At 43.3% G+C, this 23,904-nt stretch overlaps 1 protein-coding gene across 1 annotated transcript in view; it reads right to left on the bottom strand.

Moving 5' to 3' along the window:
* Positions 1 to 678: 678 nt before the first annotated feature.
* Positions 679 to 23,904, bottom strand: part of MTMR2 (myotubularin related protein 2) — a 26,945-nt gene continuing 3,719 nt past the window's right edge. Inside the window, exons 2-14 of the mRNA XM_018552944.1 lie at positions 23,082 to 23,147; positions 21,406 to 21,500; positions 19,155 to 19,265; positions 18,948 to 19,049; positions 17,026 to 17,109; positions 14,347 to 14,496; positions 9,636 to 9,824; positions 8,983 to 9,168; positions 7,234 to 7,440; positions 5,373 to 5,465; positions 2,785 to 2,898; positions 1,513 to 1,689; positions 679 to 1,123 (exon numbers count right to left, since the gene is read on the bottom strand). Coding sequence (XP_018408446.1) covers positions 974 to 1,123; positions 1,513 to 1,689; positions 2,785 to 2,898; positions 5,373 to 5,465; positions 7,234 to 7,440; positions 8,983 to 9,168; positions 9,636 to 9,824; positions 14,347 to 14,496; positions 17,026 to 17,109; positions 18,948 to 19,049; positions 19,155 to 19,265; positions 21,406 to 21,500; positions 23,082 to 23,139 — 1,716 coding nt within the window. The 5' untranslated portion in view covers positions 23,140 to 23,147 and the 3' untranslated portion in view covers positions 679 to 973. The remainder of the gene's footprint in view (positions 1,124 to 1,512; positions 1,690 to 2,784; positions 2,899 to 5,372; positions 5,466 to 7,233; positions 7,441 to 8,982; positions 9,169 to 9,635; positions 9,825 to 14,346; positions 14,497 to 17,025; positions 17,110 to 18,947; positions 19,050 to 19,154; positions 19,266 to 21,405; positions 21,501 to 23,081; positions 23,148 to 23,904) is intronic.

Raw genomic sequence — 23,904 nt, 5'->3', positions numbered from 1 at the left:
AATCCCATGATGCATTTCTCTCTCTCTCTCGGAGTCATGTCAGTGGCTGTGAGAATCTTGCAGTGTCTCATGGGATTTGTAGCTCCACCACAGCTGGAGGGTTGGAGTTTGGCAACCCCGGTGTAAAATGTATCCAAAGTCAGATTTTCTCCTTAGCTTTTGATGGAGTTAAAACTGCTTAGGTTTTTTTGTTTTGTAGGGAAGATTTCCCTTCCAGGGACACAATAGAAAGTGAGACCATTGTCCCCAGAACAAGTGTCCCCACTGGAAGACACCTGTGGATCTTCCCTTAATTTCAGTCCCACGGACAATGGTTACCCGAACAAAAAGGGAGGGTGAGCATCCCCAGCGGGGGGCGCAGAGGGCATTATAAATCTGACAAAAGTTCCAACCCCTCACAACTCTATCCAATAAAAAAAGCGGTGGCTTTAGATATACTTTAAGTATTTTAGAGCATTTTGAAATATCAGTCAGTGAGAGCTGTGGACTACAAAGCTCACCACATGTAACAAGGTGACTGTAGAATCTCCTTTAGATCTACCAACTATGTAGTGCAAGGGCCTGCCTGACTGGATACAAGTTGATTGAATAGTTTAGGTAGGTGCTCATATATCATGCTTTTGGTAAATCTAAAGGAGATTGTATAGTCAGGATGTAACATATATGATGAGCTATCGTACCAAACAGTTCATATTTAAAAATAAAACAGCAAGTTATTTCCAAAAAAGTCAGTAGCTAATAAATTATCAAGCACACAATAATCTTGGCATGATCATGGCAAGATCTAACCCACTACCCTTCATGTTAAACTGTGCCGATAAATCCCACCGCAATTCCATTTAGTCTAATCAGTGCATATAGAACTATTTTGGGGCACAGGATCCTACAGACAATGCTCAGCAGCCTGACCACCATAAGCACATGGGGCTCTTAAGACTTAAGGTGAGCGTTGGTCCCAAATGAATAGGACGAGTTAAACGACAGTCTGGGTGACGGACTGCACAGATCCTACTCGGTCAGAGGACACAGATCGGTTACTCATCTCTTGCTGAAGCTCTTCCAACTTCTTCTGCAGCTCCACTCGCTTAGCAAGCAAATCCTTACAGCGGCTGTTGATAGCATCCTACAGGAAATAGTCAGGTAGTCAGTTGCCGGAGTTTCCAAGAAATAATGAACATGGAGATAACGAAACTTACACATGCAGCAAACCAACCCAAACTAAAAAAGTTTAATGCAGTTACTATTTGGTCTATTTAATAGCCTGGAAAAAATAAAATGTAACATGTGGCATGTGTAGTAGTATGTCTGGGCACCCCCATATAGTGAGTATTTAGCAGCGACCTCTTTGTAGAAAGCACAGCCTCCAAATGTTTCATCTAATCAGTAAACCGCCTTTCTATTCTGAACCCAAGAATGTATGTCTAGTTCTGAAATAGGCATTTATATCTAATCACCTCATTTGGCAAGAGTTGTCTACACTTTGGCGTACAACTGTAAAATAATGATACATACATGTGGCTTAGTCCTTGGGTTCCACCTTACGTAATATTCTGCCCAGAGCTGAAGGTGCCTAGTGCTGGTCACTGGGGACAAGACATGGTCAGAGTAATCCACAAACAGAGGATTAGTAAAGTCTTCAAGTTGACCATTGATGTAAGACCACAAGGAGACCGTCTCTTCTGGCACGGACTAAATTCAGACAAAACAAAAGAAAGTTAAGAGGAATAACCGAGATTCACAATTTAACTTCAAGTGACACTAAACTCAGGAGTTAAACCATAAAAACTGCATTCATGTACTTTAAGTATTAATTAGTGGGGTGCATGTGATCTATAAAGTACTACGTGTCCCCAGTTGTTTACAAACATTGCTGATCACTCCAGTCACTCCAGTGTTTGTTCTGCACACAGAGGATCAGTAAATATCACAGATATTTACTGATCCTCCCGCTCTCCATCCTGACCCTCTCGGCCACGCACAGATCAGAGACACTCGGCCAGGATCTGACAGCTGGCGGCTCTCTGTTCTCCTCCCGCTCGGCCATCCTGAATGTCATGACTCCCTCCTTCACCGGCTTCAGCTGTCGTTTTCTTCTCAGATCCCCGCTGCTCTCCCCCGCCTGTATGGGCTGAGGTAGCGGGGTAACAGATCCCAGCATGGGGTGACTCTGGGAAGGCAGGAGAAGCTGGGAGATGCCGGCGGTGCCAGAGGTGGACAGACGGAATTTTTGTCAGCCGCTGATGACCGCTATTATTTTACAGGGTCCCCTCTGATACAAGTTCATGGTTGCTAAAGTGACCACGAGCTTATGGCAGAAGGGTGAAAGCCACCAACGTAAGGCTTACTGACGTGGCTAGCTGCAAGTGGTTGTGTTCCGCTGTAAGCCTTACATCGGTGGCAGCCAAAAGGTCAATATTTGCTCCCCTTTGGCCTGTGAAAAACACCACTGAAAATGTTTTGTTATATCGGCTTGATAAGTTAAAAAAAACCTGTTGATTCTGCCAGAAATCTGGTGAACTGATAACTTCCTGTGCTCTCTGCCTTGCTGACTGTTAATTACAATGTTCTCAGGTATCCCTACCAGAGGACTTCCAGAACCGTGCCCCTCTACCTTATGTAGAATGGGAGAGGGGTAGTATTGTGGTCTGGATTCTGTTGTCCTTATACAGTATGGTGAAGGAGTGGTGTCATGCTAGGACAGGGAGTGTGTTACTGACAGAATCACCAAGTCAAAGTAAAAGGAGAAATGCATAAAAAAGAAAACTTCAATCTTGGAGGATTTACCTCTTGTAGTCTTTGCTGCTCACTGTCACTCAGGAAGGTTCCAAACAAGCAGCTGTAAAGGTGATCCAGAATAGTTAGCAGAAAGTGTTCATTAAATTCAAACGCATGAGGAAACTGTGGATAGAAGCGGCATGAATTACTACAGGGAGAAAGTCAAAACATGTCCAAGACATGACCAAGTGTTAAAATAGAAGAAATGGGGCTCTTGCTACTTGTGCAGCATAGCTAACAGTAGTTCATCACATTCAACTGGACTTGTCATGGCCTCTCCAAGCCACTTCTTCAGTTCCAATGAGTGTCAGAAAGATAGCTCAGCATTTATATCCACATAGGTAGCACAGGCACCTGAGTCCAAGCCCCACGGAATGTGTAACGGCAGATGTAAATTGTCCATGAACAGAATGGGAGGTGCGAAAGTTATGGAACCCCCATTTTCTTCTTGCATAACCCCATGTTTGGTGTCAAGAAGTATGCAAAGGTGTTAATTTCACAGATTACATGTGGAAGGTAGATGGTATTACAACTTTCCCACCTCCCATCCTGTTTTTGGACAATGAACATCTACATGTTCCATGGTGATTGGTTTAAAGTGTCTGTGCTAAATGAGTGGATATAATGCTTGGGTATGTTCCTGACACTCATTGGAACAGAAGAAGTGGCTTACAAAAGCTACAAAACTTGTTTAAACAGCCCCGATGCTGGCGACGTACACTGTACGTCGTCAGTCACGAAGGGGTTAACATTAAAGTGACATTAAAGTCTAATGATTCCTCTTGATCCGATCATCTTCTTCTTTCCTGTAGTTTTCAGTAGTCCCTCTAACGCTGGTGCCGGTCTCTGATCCACCGCTGACTGCTGTGTATTCTGCGTCCCAGAGTGTCTGCGCAGGAGCACACTGCCAGGCTGCCTGCATTGACTTACCCTGCGTCTCTCCTCTTCTCCAGGCCGAAGATCTCTACTGCGCATATGTCCGCCCCATGATACTTTGTGGCCGCCCGAGAATCTTCAGATCTTCGGACGGGAGCGCAGCGGAGACACAGGTAAGTTTAAACCTATTTGGTAACTTTTTTTTGCATATATCTACTGCTTGTTAGGAGTAGATACATGCAAAAAACAGCGAGGCCTTGATTATCCTTTAAAAGAACAGGTCCAGTAGTATGTGACTAAATACTGCTAGCTGTACCGTGACCTGATAAATCAGAACCTTCACAGACACTTGTTAAACATCTTTAAATCGCACCCAAGTCACTTTCTACTGTACCACATTCATACAAATAATGTACACCTTGACATTCTTTAACTGAGCTGGCTTCCTGTATATATCGCCTAACACTAAAGCCTGAACCAAAAATGTAACCCCAAAACGGAGCTTAACCCCTTCATGACTGAGGCCTTTTTTTCATTTTTTGTACCCATGTTATATTCCACATTTTAGGCCTGAAAATTACTTAAAACCCCCCAACATTATATATTTTCTGAATGCCAAGACCCTATAGAATAAAATGGTGGTAGTTGCAAATGTTTATGTTGCGCAATATTAGCGCAACTCCTTATTAAACCCCAATATTTAGTGAAATATTTAATTAAATGCCCCAAAACACAACAAAATACCCATTTTTTTAATGAAATATAAAAGATGAGGTTACAACGAGTAAAACGATACCCAACATGCCCAGGTTACAAATTGCGTGCATCCGTAAAACGGCGAAAAACCCCAGTACCCCAAAAAGTCCATAGAAGACGCTTTAAAAGCCCCCACAGGTCATCAATTTAGAGATACCCCAAAATACTGGCCCTAGAATTATTGCTCTCACTCCGGCGTGCGCGGCGATACCCAACATGTGTAGCGCGTTCGTCGTTTTCATACGTAGGCGCACCCGACGCGTGTTTATGTGGCGACGCGCGTGCTCGCGGGGGCGGGGGACTTTTAAATTTTTTTTTTTTATTATTAGATTTATTTTATTTAAATTTAATTTAAAAAACTTTTTTTTTTTTTTCTTTACTTTGACTGCTATCACATGGGGGGGCTTACAAGCCCCCCCATGTGATAGCAGATGGTGGTGACAGGTACTCTTTAAGGTGATGCTGGGGGTCCAAAAGACCCCCAGTGTCACCTTTACACTGGAAATAAGCTATTGAAGTGCAGATCGCACTTCAATAGCTTATAGCTGGGCTGCAGGAGCCCAGAACTGACAGCCCAGGGACCGGAAGTGATGCAATCTGCATCGCTCCCGGTCCCATAGAACGGGGAGGGGATCGATGAACGGAAGTTCGTCGACCTCCTCCCCAGCTCCCCGCGGACACCAAGATCGCCGGTCCCGGACCCGTAGGAGGGGCAACGGAGCCTGGGAAGCACGGCGGGGGTGTCCGGCGGGGGGTGGGGGGAGGCCCCTTCTTCGGGACGCAGAAGCGATCTGGTGACAGGTAAGTCGCCAGGATCGCTTCTGTTGTAAAGCCGACAGTCGGCAAAAGTCACCGGGAGTTTGTTTAAACAGCCCCGATGCTGGCGACGTACACTGTACGTCGTCAGTCACGAAGGGGTTAAAGTCCGGTAGAAACAAGCCTTCTATATGAGCATAACAACTCACCTGCCTCGTCATTTGCCAAACACAATCAATGAACTGCAGGAACACCGGGGACCTGTCAGCATCCGCATGGTTCTTGTCACCATGGCCAACTCTCTTCAGTGAGGAAAGAAAACAAAAAAAAAGTCTGTAAGATTCTAAAGGTAACTAATATCAATACTGGAAAAGGGAAAAAAAGTAATAGATTCTGTAAGGAACTCCTCCGAGATCATTCTGAAAGGACAGTGAAAATAATCTACATAACACATGGGATTCTAATCTGATTATACTGCAACTGAACCAAAAACACTCCTCTATTAATACTGTGACATTTGCTTTAAATAACAGTCTCATGAAGTGCTCTTTAATATCAGAGTCCGTGCATCCAATCCACTGAAGTAAACTTCTGATTATCCACACCACCACTCAGGGAAAATAGACACCGCTGGAGAAGAAGGCCGATAAAGTAGAAGGCTTTCATCAGGTGTAAAGGTGCCCATACACCTTACATTTATCTGCAGATTTTCTGTGGTCAGATGGAAAAAGTGCAACAGATTGGCCCAGGTGGAGATTACTCCGTCCACACAGTTAAGTGTAGATGGAGGAATCTGTTGCACCTTTTCCATGTGACCACAGAAAACCTGCAGATAAATTGTAAGGTGTATGGGCAGCTTTAGTGCATCCTTTCTTCCTCTCTGACCACCTCTTCTCATTCTTGCCTCCTAAAGTTCTCTCGGTTTGCGGCCTTGTCTGGGATTCCCTTCCACCTGCCATCATCCTTTAAGTGTTTAAAGCCCAATTGAAGTCAGAATCTGCACATTTAATGAGCAAATATGGACACTAACCCTGCCCTTCCCGTACAGACCACCCTCCACCTTTTGTGTTCAGACCACCTCCCACTCCTGTTATTTAATAAAAATAACCTCATACATATCCTTAATCCTGCTGGCTTCTGGTCATGGCTTCTTTCCTCTTCTAGGGCATTCCTTACCGGACTGAGTGGCAATCCCAAAATGACATGCGAGTGCTGTCCTCTCTAGGAGTACCATGAGCCCAGACTGGACACCTTGGCCTCTCGGCAAATGGGTTACAGTGAAATCTGCAAAAGCTTTTTTAAAGAAGAAGTCTTTCTTAACGCTTGCAATCTTTAAGTGCTCCTTTGTTTCTAGGTGCAGAACTACAAACGTTATACTACCCAAACCAAGGAGTCAGCCAGCTGTCAAAACGCTCCTTCGGGCCTGTTTCCCCCTCTTCTGCAGTGATGGAATGCCCCTCAGTGTCCTCACGTCCTATACACAGTGTATAGAATGTAATGACTCATGTTGTTAGAGGCTCCAGGGAGCGGTTTATCAACAAGCTGGCACCAAGGATCCGGTCCTGGATGTTGTTAGGCTCCGGTCTAACAACAAGCTGGCTCCAAGGATTGGGTGAGTATAACTGTTACTTTTGCACCTAGACACAAATGAGCACTTAACCCTTGCAGTGCGGGATAGCCCCATTACAAGGGTTAAGAAAATGTTTGCCCGGAGTTCCGTTTCAATTTCTATTTTTTTTGCCGCTACTGGGTTTTTACTAACTGTAGCAAAAAGGTAGAGTTGGGCTTTAACCAAATATATATATTCCTTTCTAAGCATTCATTATCGTAAGCTAGCAACTGACAGCGCTCTAACATTATACACATTTTACGTCCAGGTACGGGCCCTGTGGTACATATTTACAAATATCAATATCCAATTTACAGGAAGTAACACGTTGCCTTGGCTTACCGAGTCTTGCTTGACAAACCGGTTTCTAAGCGTGGGGATGACTCAGTCACGGATTGCTGGTGTATTTTAACATGTAATTAGAGAAATATATTTTACCCCGAGTAATGACGCAAACTTACAAGATAGAACCTGTGGCCAAAGCTGAGCCATTCCTTCTCCACCAGAACTTCGAAGCCGCGAATGGTGCGGTAGTAACCGTCCAGCATGAGCATGGCGAGAGAAGTGAGCTGTGCAGTGCGGTCCCAACCATCGCTACAGTGAACAACCGCTGAGGTCTTCCCAGATTCCACTTTGTCAGCTATCCGCAGGGCTCCGGCCAGGATGGACTACAATGACAAGAGTGGAGTAATAAACTTCAATTAGTACAGATGATTGTATGAAACCTTGCTGCTATTGCTTTGCAGTTTACTACCTAAAAGGAAAGACAGGAATTTAAAGTGGACCTAACACCAAAAAGTGAAGATTTCCTATATAATGGTGTATGTGCCTAAAGCTGGCCATACACCTTACAATTATCCTACGATTTTTTCGTCCTGTCATTGAACCGTCTGATTGCCACACGACTGCCCCATCATGCACAGACCAATGTGGATTTCAATTGTCGGTCATTAGCAATACTAACTCACCGAATTACGCCGATCGGCAGAATAGATTTTCGTTTGTGCATGTGTAGTGTTCATGTTGCGATTTTTTTTAGTACGAAAACGCCACTAATCCATCGATTTTTGTACGATTCGAAAAAGTTTTCTAGCCTAACCGATAGACGAAATTCGGCCAGTTGTTCAGTAATTGTGATCGTTCACTTCCCATCAACTGGACGATTATCGTCCGAAAACCGGATTTATTCGGAATTAGAACAATAATCGCAAGGTGTATGGGCACCTTAAGGCTAGCCATACATGCACACATTTCTATTGTTCAACTCAAACTGAAAAAGAGAAATCTAATACATTCCTCCATCCACGCTTGATCTCCCCTGCCAGCTATTGTATTCAGGCAGCCAGCACCCGTGTGCCCATCTAAATACCTGAACAGTGACGGCCTCGGCTTGATTGCATCCATTGTTCAGCTGAATTTTCCACAGTTAAGTGCAGAGTTGTCAGGTTTACAAGTCCCAATGGTGGTTAGGTACATTTATAGTACAGAAGCCATGAGCTAGTGCAGTTGAATAAATCATTGGGTAAGCCATTTCCACAGCCAAAGAGATTGGTCGGGAAAGCAAAGTGGGGCAGGGTGTGGTAGGGGAGGATCACAGGGGAGAGATAAAGAAGAACCCCAGAAATGTTTTTTGATTAACCTTGCAGTGAGGCTACCCCCACACTGCAAGGGTTAAGTGCTCGTTTGTGTCTAGGTTAAAAAGTAACAATTATACTCACCCAATCCTTGGAGCCAGCTTGTTGTTAGACCGGAGCCTAACAAGTTATACTCGCCCGATGCTCTGAGCCGGCTTCTTCTTAGACCGGTCCTTCCAATGTCTCTCCCCCTCCTCTGTAGCGGTCTAAGATCCCATAAATCATCAACATCTATATACTGTGCATAGATGTGAGGAAACTGAGGAACATTCCAATGTGCGGAGGAGGAGGGGACAGGCTGGAGGGAGCGCCGTGACAACTGGCCAGCTTGGAGCTTTGGGTGAGTAGATCTTTCTTATTTTAGCACCTAGACACAAACGAGCACTTAACCCTTGCAGTGTTGGGGGTAGCCCCACTGCAAGGGTTAATAAAAAAAATTCCTGGAGTTCTTCTTTAAAAGGTATTAATAATATTGCTAACTAATGCTATAGGGAAGCTAAAATATGGGTCCAAAGGGTCTGCCCCTTACAGACATTTAGACATGTTCACAGGTTGCCTATAGCATATAAAACTTACCTTAATGTGCTCCAGCCAGTGCGTAGACTCCAGATTAGACAGCCAGTGCGATTCCTGAATGATAGGATAGGAGATCTCCTTCAGTTTCCTTAGAGATTCTCTCATTACATGAATATTGTGGATGTCCAGAAAGATCAGCTCTGCGTTCTGATATGCATCTTCACTCTCAAATCCTCCTCCTTTAGTCTTTAACACCAAAAAGGAAACAGTTGATCGTGACAGTGGATTACATGCGAGTACAGAAGTCATCTGTGTAACAAAACACAACCTCCACAGGACACTGTCCACCCCGATATCTAAGCTACATGTATACAGGAGCCAAACTACAAAAAAAAACTATTTTCTAGGACCAAATTGAAGTCAAAAGCAATTGCATAGGTTTGAAAATGAATGATTTTGCTAATAAACGTTTGACACTGAAAGTAAATATATTAATTCTGGTAATTTGTGGCACAAAAAATGATCATTTAAGAAATGTGATTGATAAAGGGGAATGGATTAAATGGTCTATTGCATACAAAATCCATTCCTGTATGGCTAGCATAAGATTGTTGATTGATTGTTGTTGTTAATCATTTTGGATTTGTGATATAGAAGTGTGCCAGTCATGCATTTTAGGCAGGGTAACTTTGTGTGTAAATGAATAATAATACCTTATTGGCCACAGCATTGGCACTAGCCCTAGCATCAAAAATTAAGATTTTATGGGATTGCGCATTGGCATCCATGACGGACTGGAGGTACTTCTCATCTTCTTTACATCTCTTCCCATTGACTCCTGGTGTAGGCTGACTGCAGCGTATGATGCTAGCCTGACTTTCTGGATGAATCCAAGACAAGACCTGTAAAAAAAAACAAAAAAAAAAAACCCCTTACAGTTCAGTGATTCAGCTCACATTCCACCCCACTCAAAGTCGGAGAAAAGTGACATTTCAGGACAAAACAGCTGTTCCAGGGCAGATCGGTTCTCCTGCGCATACCATCTGCGATGCCGATCTGCCCTGGAACAGCTGAGAAAGCATTGGAATGCTTGACCTATTGGCGGTCACACATTCCACCACCAAAAAACTGGGCAGGATTACATTGAAATGTGTCACCACGTCACCGGTCACACATTCCAACCTAGTCACAAACTTCGATAGAACCACAGCCCAGTCCAATCATTTAATCAGAGAAATAGATGATAATAGGCAACATTATGTTCCCCATTATATAGCCCGTCGGCAGTGCGGGGCCCTGCACTGCTGCATATTCCACCAGGGGGGGTGCCCAGGACCGGACCTCACTGGGCCCCCCCACAGCCTCAGGCCCCGGCGGTAGTTCCACCCCTGGACAGGGAGCCGCAGCAGAGGGATGAAAGAGCCACATGCGGCTCCGGAGCCGCAGGTTGCTGACCCCTGATCTAGAAGAACTGTGGTCAGTGCAGCGCCAGAGTTACAGTGCGACAGATACAAACGTGTTTCTTTGAAAGGGTGCAAGAACATGGTACCAGGTTTACCAAAGTATAAAATACGGGTTTTACATTTACCATAAAAAGTCCATTGAGGGGCACAGAAAAATAGTAAATGAAATATATGGACACCGGCACTCCAATAGCAAGTCATCACTTGTTCTGCCTGATGAAGGGGATCCTGTGAGACCCCGAAAGGTCACATTGAGTGTATCATGTTATGCTGCTCATACGTCAATAAACAGACGTATTTGATTTGCCATTGGAGTGCCGGTGTCCAAATATTTAATTTGCTATTTATCACGGTTGCCAGCCTTCGACAGCCGCAGCACCAACCCGTATTATTTTGGAAACAGCGGCTTCGAGTGCAATGGGTTCATGGACTTTACAGAAAAATTGTAATTCTCAGACATTTGTGTTATACCGCTGCCTCCAGGAGGCTGGGACACTGGCAACCAAAAAAATGTTAACCAAACCCCTGTATATCCCCGACGTGTTGTAAGCAGGCAGTACAAAAGGCCAACAACACAGGGGGCGGGGCCTGTGACCCTCCATGGATTTCAACATCCAAATCTCATTTTACTCAACTTCCATTGAACAAATAAGGAATTTAGTCATTTTTGGAAATCTGAGATGTCCAAAAGCAAGCCAACTGAGGGGGGAACAGCCACTGAAAATTCCTACTAGAGAAAATCATACTAGAAGAATATTCAAAAGAATCAGTGCCTGTACAAGGCTGGATGAAAAGGAGGGAAGTATGATCAGAGTTTCTGTCAGCAGATTGCTCCATTAATAGTGCACAGACTGACACATTTTCAGAAGAGGATACAAGAGGCCTAGAAGACACAGTACAGGTTTCAGGCTCAGGCAGCTCAGCTAAAGAAGCTGCTGATAAGATTGATCCTATAAAAATGGGAGTCCCAGGATCCAGATAACAGGTGATGGTACCTATTAAATATGAGGGGAGTAAGGAACAAAGTCACAGGTTGTAGTTGGATTGTCCTCTGGATGTCTTTTAACCCCTTCGTGACGGGAGACGTACACTGTACGTCCAGCCACAAAGGGACCAAATGACTCGTCACGTACACTGTACGTGACAAGTTATTTGCTGCTTTAGAGGGCTGTTAACCGCTGAGAATCAGCTTTTACCATTCATTAATGGATGCCCTTACTACAGAGGCATTCATTAATGAAAGGGTTAACCTTTTTCAGACACCCGATACCTTAATATCGGGTGTCTGAGAGTCAAAGCAGAGCGGGCACACATGCCAGCAAAAGCTTTTGCCGGCATTCTGACAGCTCGTATAGATCGAGAGAGACATCTCTCTCAAGCTATACTGGCTTTTTTTTTTCTTTCACCAATAGACACATAATGTATCTATTCCTGAAAGAAGAATGTTTCAGTTTGCTGATCGTTGTTAAAAAAAAATAAAAATAAAGGGACAAATAAATTAATGTATTTATTGCATTTTTTTTTTAGCTGTGCTGGTTTTGTAAAAAAAATACTACAAATCAAAACTGGGAAAAGTGTTTTTTTTAACGTTTTTTTCCTCTTTTTTTTATATTTTATTTGTCCTAAGTGAGGCGTTAGACACACATATGTGATATAAATATATAGCCCTATCTGTCCTCTAAAAAACAATATATAATATGTGTGGGTGCACTTTGTAAGAAAGTATATTACTGCCGTGGAAGAATCACACAGCAAAAATGTCAAAAGTGTGTCAGTCATTTATGAACAGAAACTAAAAACAAGCTCTGTCATGAAGGGGTTAAAAGCCACGACGCATCAGCTATCTGCAAACAATGATGCTCAAATTGGGGCAAGGCCTTGCGTACTCACAAACCCACTGGGCCATAAGCAGCCCGAGGTGATTAAGTCACATTCGGCAGGCAATGGAAGACAATTATCTTTTAGATTGTAAGCCCTCAGGGGCCGGGCCCTCCTTACCATCTTGTCTTGATTTGTATTGTGATTGTAATGTCTTCCTTATATTGTAAAGCGCTGCACAAACTGTTGGCGCCATATAAATCCTGTATAATAATAATAATAATTAGAGATCAGATTATCAATGATCTGCTTAAAAGCACCAGTAGTAGCAGTGGGAAGGCGGAAAGGGCAACACTCCTCCGCGGATGACATTAGTGCCGAGTATCCTCAGGCAAAACTGTTTAAAACAGCACTCAATAGTCAAGACTGTAAGGTAGCTGGCGTTATTGTGGCCTGACCATCCAAACTCATTAAATGAGGTGAGACACTCAAAAGGTGGCCGTTGTCAGAACACCCGAACGGCAGCTCATTGGCAGCGCATTCTAATTGCTCGACATTTTTTGGCCAGCTCCTTCGATTAGCTGATCCAGGGATGCCGGCCCGAAAGGATGCTGACAGTGGTACCCACTGTGTGAATTTCAGCTGGTTCCTGGAGAACTGGCCGAAATTCGAGTAGTGTATGTCCAGTTTAAGAGAGCTCACCAAAGACTGAGAAGTACCATATAGCAGAGTTCAATACCCAAAGGTCACATATTAGGAATATGTTAATCACAATCAAGAGATCCGCTCAGAGAGTGAGACTGCGGAGATTGGGTTACAACAGAAGCTGAGTCAAAACTAAGAGAAAAAGTTTGTGTGAACATTCTCAAGTCCATTAGTAAATCAGCCTTATTGTGTTTCATTTGGAAGCTAAAAACTGGTTACTATGAGAAAAGCTTCACTTTTAAGCCTCTTTTTCTTATTTATTTTCTGTCCATCCTGAATAGCATGGGATCCTGTGCACGGATCCTCAGCTAATCGGCGCAGAACGGAACCGGTGTCACTCTGGTGACACCTGTATCCATTCACTCTGGTGACACCTGTGTCCATTCACTCTGGTGACACCTGTGTCCATTCACTCTGGTGACACCTGTGTCCATTCAGAAAACAATAAGCTGTAGAGACCCTTGTTAGGTCTATGGGGAATCAGATGTAAACCGAAAATGTTTTTTTATTTAAATTTTTTTCAAATATTTTATTTTTATTTAAAAATTTTAAGTTGTTTATATTTATTAATTCATTTTTTATTAAATATTTTTAACTTTACTTTTAGGTTCTACACACACTACAAGTGATAACCGGTGTACCCACCAAGTACTGAACTCTCCCCCCCGCATCTTCCCCCTACCTCTGATAAGCGCCACACAAGGGGTAAACCCTCTCAATTTTTCAGGGAAGAGAGCTCAGCCTCATGTGACAGCGCAGGCTGTCTCCGCCCCCAAACCGCTCTGCCGGACTGTGATAGGAGGCTGAGCGGTGTGGGAGGAGAGACACCGGCCGCTCACAGCGCTCTCCTCCCGCCACACTTTCTCTCTTCCCTGCTGGGACACAGAGTAGCGCCCAGCGGGGAGGAAAGAAAGCAGGCATGTGCCGCTGTATCGGCACAAAAATGCCACTTTCGGCATTTAGCCACAAGTGCCATTTTCGGCCGATATGTTTCGGCGGCTGATATATTGGTGCATCCCTAACCCAAACAGTTACATTGGGCTTCCGATGGGATCCTCCTGAAAAACTGACAGGCAAATCTGATTGGACCGTTCGTGGGAAAGTTATAATAAACATAATTCTAGTCAGATGCAATTTCACTGGTTTTCAGACGAGCAGGCTTTTATATCTTCTCCAATGGACAGAACTCATGTCCTTAGGGTTAGTTTTATGATTGTCCATCTCAGCCATCTTCTTTGTCTGCTAGCTGAGACAGCCAATCAGAAAACAGTTGCACCAGGACAGTTTCCAGTAAACAAATCCCCAGATGGTAGAAATTCTGCAGCTGAGATGGTGAATCCTTTATCCAATGAAGAAACAGGATAGTAATAACAAACACAGATATTTTGGATATCACTTCAGTGGCTGTACACAGTATTTAACCAGGTGAGGCACTTACTGGTAAACGTCCATTCGCCCTGAATGCGGCCACCCGCCTCAGTTCATCATCAGACATGGTTACTGGGACAACGAGAGTCGCTGGATAGGTGTCACAAAGATCGTAACGGTCATTTATTCTTGTAATTCTCCAACTCTCATTAGGTACCCCCTGAAAAACAGAACACTGACGTTTTATTACAAACTAGGGGGGGGGAAAGGACCTATTCACCTGAACGGATAACCTGCATTGAGTCATTGTGGTTTAACCCCTTCACGGCCGAGGCCTTTTTTTAAATTTTTTTGTACCCATGTTGTGATCCACATTTTAGGCCTAAACATTACTTAAAAAACCCCAACATTATATATTTTCTGAAAGCCAAGACCCTATAGAATAAAATGGCAGCAGTTGCAAATTTTTATGTTGCACGATATTAGCGCAACTCCTTATCAAACCACAAAATCTGGTGTAAAATGCACTTAAATGCCCCAAAACACAATAAAATACCCATTTGTTTTATAAAATATAAAAGATGAGGTTACAAGGAGTAAATGGATACCCAACACGCCCATGTTAAAAAGTGTGTGCTACCATGAAACTGCGACAAATTACAGTCCAGAGACGATGGTTTAAAAGCTCCCACAGGTCATCAGTTTAGAGATACGCATAAATATTGGCCCTAGAATTATTGCCCTTACTCTGGCGTACGTGGCAAAACCCAAACGTGTAGCACAATCATTGTTTTCATACCTAGGCACACTTGACACGTGTTTACCTGAAGACGCACGTGCTCGCAGGGCGGGGGACATTTAAACATTTTTTTTACATTATTGTAACATTTTTAAATTAATTTTAAAACTTTTTTTTTTTTTACCTTTACTTTAATTGCCATCACATGGGGGGGCTTACAAGGTGTGTGTGGGGGGCCCTGTTTACCAGTCAGTAGAAGCGATCTGGCGACAGCTGAGTCACTGGAATCGCTTCTATTGTAAAGCCAGCTGTCGGCTTTACAAATGCAAACAGACTCCCGGCAGTCTGTTTAAACGGGCTCGATGCCAGTGATGGAATACAATCTCAATACAAAGTAGTAAACTAAACAGGAGATTGTAGTCCATCACGGGGGTGAGCTTGGAGCGGTGACTACTTTACAACACACACATGGACCATGGGGAACAAGTAGCCCCCCTCCAGAAGGAAGGACAGTGTCAGCACCAATTCAGAGATGATTGGAGGATCTACAGCCGAGTGATACACAAATAAGATACATTGTTGTTAATAGTTCAGGGACTTGAATGCATTTTTAAGATTTAACTCCTAAGTTTAGTGTCACTTGATATAACTAAGTAAATGACACACAAATTGAAGGCTAACTCTAGATAACACTTCTTATGTGACAGTCTTATTGTCACAGGTCGGCTAGAACTATGAGGTGAGTGGAAATCACTCATCTTATAGTTCTCCTTTAAGTATTTATAGCAATAGCTTTTTATTTATTATATGGAAAAAAAGGTTTTATATCAAATCAATGACAGCCGATCTTTGTAAGCACCCCAGTCAGTGCTGTATGGTTATTCCTAATCCCTGCAATTAAAACTTTTGCAGGACAGCTTGGTCTGCATGTAAATATATAGACAGACAATTATAAATTAAGGCATGAAAAAAAATAAAAATGAAGGAATATTGTTATAGGTATTAACCCCTTATGGTTACAGAATAAAGTATTTTTCAATATAGTGATCCTTTCAGTGTCCCCCTGTCCTTGTGTGACAGTGATTGACAGCAACTCAGCGAAGCACAATGGAAAGCAGTGTAGCCTGGGTGTTGTGTACTTTGGGATCACCAGTGTCATTGCCTACCTACTGATAGCTGGTGAAAATTAGGCTGTTAAGGTGGTCATATACATATAGAGTTTCACTCGTCAGCCCGTGGGCTTTATGAGAGAAAATGACTTGAATGCTCCATCTATGCTAAATAGTGTGGATGGAATAATCTCCCCTGGCAGCTATTGTGTTTAGACTGCTGCAGCATCCACGACTGCTTCAATACCCGAACAGTAACTTTTGTTGAGCCCGGTGGTGCTGAAAAAGCCATTCGCGACTCGAATTTTAAAGTTACATTAAACCCTCCCCCCATGCTGTGTAAGGACTTACCTTAAGTGATGCCTTTTGATCCGATCATCATCTTTCTTCCAGTAGTTTTCAGCAGTCCCTCCAGCGCTGGTGCCAGTCTCTGATCCAGCGCCGACTGCTGCGTCTTCCTGTCACATGGAGTCTGTCCAACGTGCACGCTACCGGCTGCGTGCACTCACTTACAGCGAGCCTCTCCTCTTCTCCCCGCCGGTGATCTCCACTGCCCATATGCCTGCACACATCCTCCTGCACGGCCGTTCAAGAAGGCAATTTCTATAGCCGGGAGCGAGCGGCAGAAACACAGGTAATTATTTACATATTTGGTTACTTTTATTGTTTTACATGTTTTTGCATATATCTAATGCTTGCTAGCAGTAGATATATGTAAAAAAAAAAACCCCCAAGACTTTAATACTACTTTAACCAATTCAGCAGGAATTGGCCAATATAGGAGCGGTGTATAGTCAGCTTTAGAATTGTGTTCAGTCACTGCAGTCATATATTACTGTACATATTATTGAACATCAGGAGGTATACTCAAAGTATTGTGAACTATGTGTATGCTACGCACCTGTCTTCTGTACTCTAGTATAGGGTCATACACCTTCCAGCCATTTTCCACAAAAGCTTCTTTGTATTCAAAGGCAAACAAACGCTGAGGAAGACAGACAATATGTTACTCTAAACAAGTCTGTAATTACTAAAATACAAAAAAAAAAAAAAAACTACAACAAAAGAGATTTCATCCCAGACGTTATGCCATTTGGGTTTTCCTGGGTTACATAAGCAGCAATAATGGTGACACATTAAATAAATAAAATGCTTTTTTTCAACTGCAAAACTGGACCTTTTAAAAACCGACTCCAGCTAAAGCCAAATCCCTTTTGTCTTTGATAAAAGGATTGAAGTTGTCGGGGTTTTGCCAGGAGTCAAAACAAGTATCAGTGAGATCAATGCATGTCAACAAATGTTAAAAAACATTCATTGGACTAGTACTGGGGACGCCATTTGTCACATTACATGTATTATATTCTTAAAGAACTACTGTGTGCAAAGATATTAGCCCTTGCAGCAGGACTACCCCTACACTGCAAGGGTTAATAATATTTTAGACGAGTTCTTTAAAGAACAACTCCAGGGAATACATTTATTAACTCTTTGCAGTTCTGGTTAGGTGTAAAACAAAAAAAAACAAAAAACAAATATCAGTGCCTGCGTTCCGGTGCAGTCAGAAAAGATGCTGCATGCACTATTTGTTCTGACTGCACCGGACCGGAACGCGAAATTGGCGATACATTTTCAAGCAACTTTTGCAACGGAAACCAGAGAATAACTACACTCCGCAAGATACAAGCAATGAATCCTGTGTTTATTGATGCAAAGATCAAGTGTACATCACAGCAAGCTCCCCAGACCAAAAAACAAACTCATCTCACATGTTTCACCAATGTGGCTTACTCAGAGTGGTGAAACATGTGAGAGGAGTTTGGTCCGGGAGCTTGCCGTGATGTACTTAATAAACACAGGATTCATTGCTTGTATCTTGCAGAGTGCGGTTATTCTCTTGTCTCCATTCATGCATGGTGAGCACGCACTTTACAAACTGCACCTGCGGGGGAAATACAGCTTGAGCTGGGCTGCAGAATCGGAGCGGTGAGGATTTTGTGCAATACAACTTTTACTTCAAAATCAGTCAATGCGTTTTGGAGTTGACGTGTATATTGTATACTTGAGACATTTGGGATTTTAAGAAAATGTTTTTTCCACTTCTGTAGCCCCGATGAAAGGGGTGCAAGACCCTTGAAATGTTTTGGCTTATTTCCCTTTTAATGTCTATTTGTTTTTTTGGAAAAGTGCAACAGGTATGAATGAGAATTGGGGAAGATGTTTTACCTATTGATTGCATTATGTCACAGAAAGTATTAACAGGTCTTTGTATTTTGAAAAGCCTCCAGTTTGTCAATGTAATGCAGTTACAGTCATCCTTTCTGACAACACAACCACCTTTTCCTGACACCAATACATGGCAGCATACAATGGGGGCAGAGCCATACCCATTGTATGCTGCCATGTATTGGCGTCAGGAAAGGAAAATTACCGATAGGTAAGTATACAATTTTCCGGTTTATCATCTTACACAACATAAATAAAGGCCTTTGTCTTTAAACTTCATATAGTTTGGTTACTGTAACCCCATCCTGCCTTTAATCTGTATACTGACGTTGCTCCACACTGAGGATATGTTAAAAAAACATCCTAAAATTGACAGTTGGCACCTGCTAGCTGCCAAACCCGACAGTCAATGACAGCAGCTTTGATTCCGACCATTATTTGGGAACCAAACAGAATGGCTCCTTATCATGTGATCACTGTCACAAGTCTGACTCGCTGCTATCTTGCAAGGATCCAGGACATCATCTCTGCTGGCCACAAAGGGATGTCATACCTTCTCAATTGTATATACAGCACTTTCCAACCCCTGATAGATCATACCAAATTGTTATTCAATGGGAAAGCATACGACACAAGGCTCTCAAACACAGTTTTCCGAGTGTGTCCATCTTGCTTGTAGGCAAATCTCAAGTTTCGCATATCCTGGAAAATCAGCAGTAATACAATTATTCATTTGATAAATAACATTATATTTGATAAGAACATCAAAACACAAAGCAAGTAGTACTTCCAGACCACATGTTTTACCTTGCATACAATGTCTATCCCATGTGAATTTTCTCCTCGACTTGCAGCTCCTCCAATTTTTTCAATTCGGCTTATGATTCCCAAAGGGGCATCCAATATCAAGCGATGCTCCTGCCACAAAGATAATATAATATTTGAGGACTCTAGAACCATCATTAGTTATGAACTATTAACAGTCCTTGTGAGGGGCTGCGTCTAACCAGATCGCATAACCTTAAGCCGGGTATACATGTTTTTATGTCATACGTCGCAGGCAGCAGGCAACTTAAGGCCCCGTTCACATTGAGCGATTTATCGCGCGGTAATTCCCGCGATATCGCAGCAAATTACCGCGCGATATCGCTCTCCAATGCTTCTCAATGGGGCAAAGGGTCCTGCTGTCGCGGGTCGTGTGTCGCTACAGCAGGACCCTTTTTGGAGCGGATTTTGGCGCGATTCAAATGCTTTCAATGCAAGCATTTGCGCGATATCGCGCGGCAAATCTCGCGATATCGCGCAAAATGCAAAACGCGCGATTTGCATATCGCGGAGTGTGAATGGGGCCTTACACAGACTCTGCTATAGCCGGGACTCCAACTGTCGCCTTGACACTGGAATTGATTCTGGAGGCTAAGCTGCCGCCACATCGGTCCACGGGCCGGTGTAGTGCGCGACCTCTCCGCCTGACACCCGCAGCTTTGCTGCCCCTACTGTGGGTCCAGGACCAGCATCACTTCCGGTCCTTCAGCTGTCATTACCCGGCTGTAGATGTCAGGGGAGAAGCTATGGGAGCGCAGATTGCAGCTTCTTGGAGAGGAAAGATGATACTAGGGATCTAAAAGAGGCCAAGGTCCAGATCAGGCAACATATTGTACGAGATGAGTTGTCTGGATCCCCTTTTACCCAAAACCACCAACGCAAAGATAGTCACATGTTTCAAACTCCTCCGAATTCAAGGAGCGTGTCAGAATGTGTTTCACTTGTAAGTACGTTCACCAGTGTATGTATTTGTTGCTAAGTCCAAGGGGTCTCGAAAACTCCCATGTTTTAAAAACAACTTGGTCCGCAGAAGGACAGAGGGTGTGAGGGGGCCGATACTGTGGAAAGTTTATACTTTCGGCGTGCTGCATAAAAAACCCTTAAAGACAATCCTATCAAGGGATGTGGTAACACTGGTGCTAATACCTGCAATCTATCTATGGAAGAACCAAGATCTGGTGCCTAGACCAGGCCTGCTGCAATTGGACCCAGGCTTTAGTCCCCAATGAACATTCCAGTCCACAATCCATATAAGATGACAGGCTTGCTAGTATTTTGTTATGTTGGGTACACCCAGCCCTCCCTTGGTGAAGGTGTCGCAGGTCGTGAGGAAGGTTGATCCCTAAGAACTTAAAGTGACATTAAACCCTCAGATTTTTTAACATAAAACAATACTGTAATGTGTGCCTTACTGTAATCCATGGTTGTTTCCCTTCTCTTTGCTGCTCTTCCTTTTAAATCTGTATCTGTTCTCATGCTGGGCATAACTTCTGTTTTGCAGCAGACTGCCTTGTCTCTGAAATGGCTACATGGTGTCTGTGTGCAGGTTTGCAACCTGAGCCAGCACTACAGGAAGAGGCACTCAGCTGCAAAGGGAAGTTCTCCCCCAGCATGAGAAGACATGAGGATTTAAAAGGAAGAGCAGCAAATAGAAGAGAAACAACCATGGATTACAGTAAGGCACACATTACAGTATTGGTTTATGTTAAAACATCTGAGGGTTTAATGTCACTTTAATGAGGGACACAGACCACTGAAAATAATAGTTCTCCTATAAAGGACAAAGTGACTGACAAGGGACATGGATGTTTACTCAAGTTCACATTTTCAGGTTTGAGAGGCAGTCATACTCCTCAAACAATTGTATGAGAATGGGAATGGAAGTAGCTTGTTTCTGTTATGTCAAAATTGCACTCGTTCATGTTCAAATGGAAAAACGCCCAGAGCTGCCCCAATACGTTTGGTGTGAATCCAGCTCAACTCTTCAAGATATGCAGCATGGCCTTGAGGGACAGAGACATATTACTGAAGGAATCTTACCCCTAGAGTCTCAGAGATATAAGAAGTCAGCAGGTCAATCAACCAACACTGCCCACACAAAGCTTTCCTTATCCATTCTAAGTAGAACTGGACTTTAAAGCTAAACATAATATTAAAGATATCAGCTGAACGTGGAAAATATCAATGGGTATAAAACCAACTAAACCAAAGTGACTTCACTAAATGGTCTTACCCGCTCCAAACTTTTAAAGTACAGTCTGTAGTTTGTAACTGTGAAACTCCCCCGGATGGCTCCAGTAAATGGACAGATGTACGTTACATCTTTAGCTACAAAACAGAACACAGAATTTACACTGCGATTCAAACAATGTTCAATCTGATAACAAGCAAGATCATTTCTGTTCAATTGTATTGTACCTGACCATTATTATATAATTAAATACAGTAATACCTTGGTTTACAAGTAACTTGTTTTGCAAGACAAGCAAACATTTCAGAAAAATGTTGCCTTGATATACAAGCAATGTCTTGCAATAAGAGCAACATTTTGTAGAAAAGCACCACCCGAATAAGGCTGAAGCAGTGCGAGCGATGAGTCTGTTTAACGACAATGCAATGTCACATTGGATAGATTCCTTGTTAAGGTTTGACAAAATGAAAATCATTCCATTGAGATAGCAGTGATTCCGTTAGCGATAGTGAAAGTCGTCCTACACAATAATCCTCCTCTCTCTTGTCCCCGTCACACCAGCCACGAAGGTACCTGTAATCGGCTTATTTTTCTTTATATTTTGTACAGAATTATATTACAGTATTATAATCATTTTTATATGAATATTTTTGGGTTGTGGAACGAATCATCTGAATTTCCATTCTTTCCTATGGGGAAATTCGCTTTAATATACAAGCACTTTCGACTACAAGCATTATGCTCCATTATGAACGAATTATGCTCGTAAACCAAGGCATTACTGTAAATGTTCACAATGTTTAGACTAGTTAAGGTGGAGTTTCTGCAGAGTGACAGCTCCTGTCACACCCTGGGAGTCTGCATCTGTAGGAAACCCTGTGAACTTCCACAACAGGAAGACTGTTACATGAAGTGGCAGGCAGGGAAAAAGGAGGCACTGTCAATCAACCTGCTGCAGCCGCCCTGCAAGCAGATACAAAGTGAGGAAGTAAACAGCTTCAGAACACGGGAAAAGCAAAGCATGCATACCGAGAGTGGCAATGCAGAAGACAGAGGATCAGCTGCAACAGCCACTTAGAATAGGGAAGTCTAGGGAAAAGGCGGGATCAATGAGGAATTTACTAGCAAAAGAATACAGGAAAGGCTGAGCACACAGGTAGAGAAAATAGTTTTAAGCCGCCCATCTGGGAGTCTGTTTAAACAGCCCCGATGCTGGCGACGTACACTGTACGTCGTCAGTCACGAAGGGGTTAAGAAGCAATAACATGCTGTTAATGTAAATAAATGTTGGGGGTCACTGACACTTTACGTACAATGGGGGGAATTTATCAAAACTGGAGCAGACAAATCTGGAGCAGTTGCCCATGGCTACCAATCCGCTTCTCTCTTCAGTTTGTTCAGTTAAGTTTTGAAAATGAAAGAGAGAAGTTGATTGGTTGCCGTGCACAACTGCCCCAGATTTGATAAAGCCCCTCACTGAGGGAAATTTATAAAAACTGGAGCAGACAGAATCTGGAGCAGTTGCCCATGACAACCAATCAGCATCTCTCCTCAGCTTGCTCAGGTAAGATTTGAAAATGAGACAAAGAAGCTGATTGGTTGTCTGCTCCATATCTGCTCCAGATTTTGTCTGCTCCAGTTTTGACGAATCCCCCTCAATGGGTCTCCGAAAATATGCAATGCCCTGAATTGTGAGCAGAAAAGAATATTGTGCGTACCCATATCTTTTACCACCTCTCTGGGTAACAGGAGCAGGTCTTCCATTCCAGCAAGCATTTTGAGATCTAAATCAGCAGAAAAGTGAATAATCACGATTAAGGATCACTCTAAAATAATAAGAACAATAAAAATCAACAAATGTACAGTATAATGAATGCAGATCCCTACACCTCGTCTGTAAAACCCTCTCTAACAAAAAGAACAGACAAGACCTCTGGAATATTGGTCTACTGAAAGGAAGAGATAAAAAGTATACAACCAAAATGTCTCATCGTTTTTGTGTGGTTAAGAAAGTCTAGATTGGTATGGCACCTGATAACATTACATTACAGGCACCTTTCAGTTTCTGCACCGTTATAGATTTCTCAAGTATAGAACTATTATGTCCAGAGGTGACAGGTACACAAGGACCATGGGGAAACAAAAGCAGCCCCCTCCAGAAGGAAGGACAGTGTCAGCACCAATTCAGAGATGATTTGAGGAGCTACAGCCGAGTGATACACAAATAAGGCACATTTTTGTTAGTAGTTAAAAGGAGAACTATGAGGTGAGTGATTTCCACTCACCTCATAGTTCTAGCCGACCTGTGACAATGAGACTGTCACAGGTCGGCTCAGTAGATCGGGAGGCGAGCGAACACATACCGGCGCACGCTCACTTCTCGATCTTGTCACAGCTCTCTGCCGTGACAGGGGAGGGGCTGGATTCCCCCCTCCCCGCTCCGATCCTCCAGCACTGACTGGTCGAACGGACGGGGAGGGGGCGGGTACAGCTGGCTCTGCCTCTAGATAGGCAGAGCCAGCTGTCACTCACGCAGCTGGG

This window comes from Nanorana parkeri, unplaced genomic scaffold, assembly GCF_000935625.1.
Source record: "Nanorana parkeri isolate BGI_ZX_2015 unplaced genomic scaffold, ASM93562v1 scaffold102, whole genome shotgun sequence".
In the NCBI taxonomy this organism is placed as follows: Eukaryota; Metazoa; Chordata; class Amphibia; order Anura; family Dicroglossidae; genus Nanorana; species Nanorana parkeri.
The sequence above is the reverse complement of the archived record's forward strand: the minus strand, read 5'-3'. Positions and strand labels throughout refer to the sequence as shown.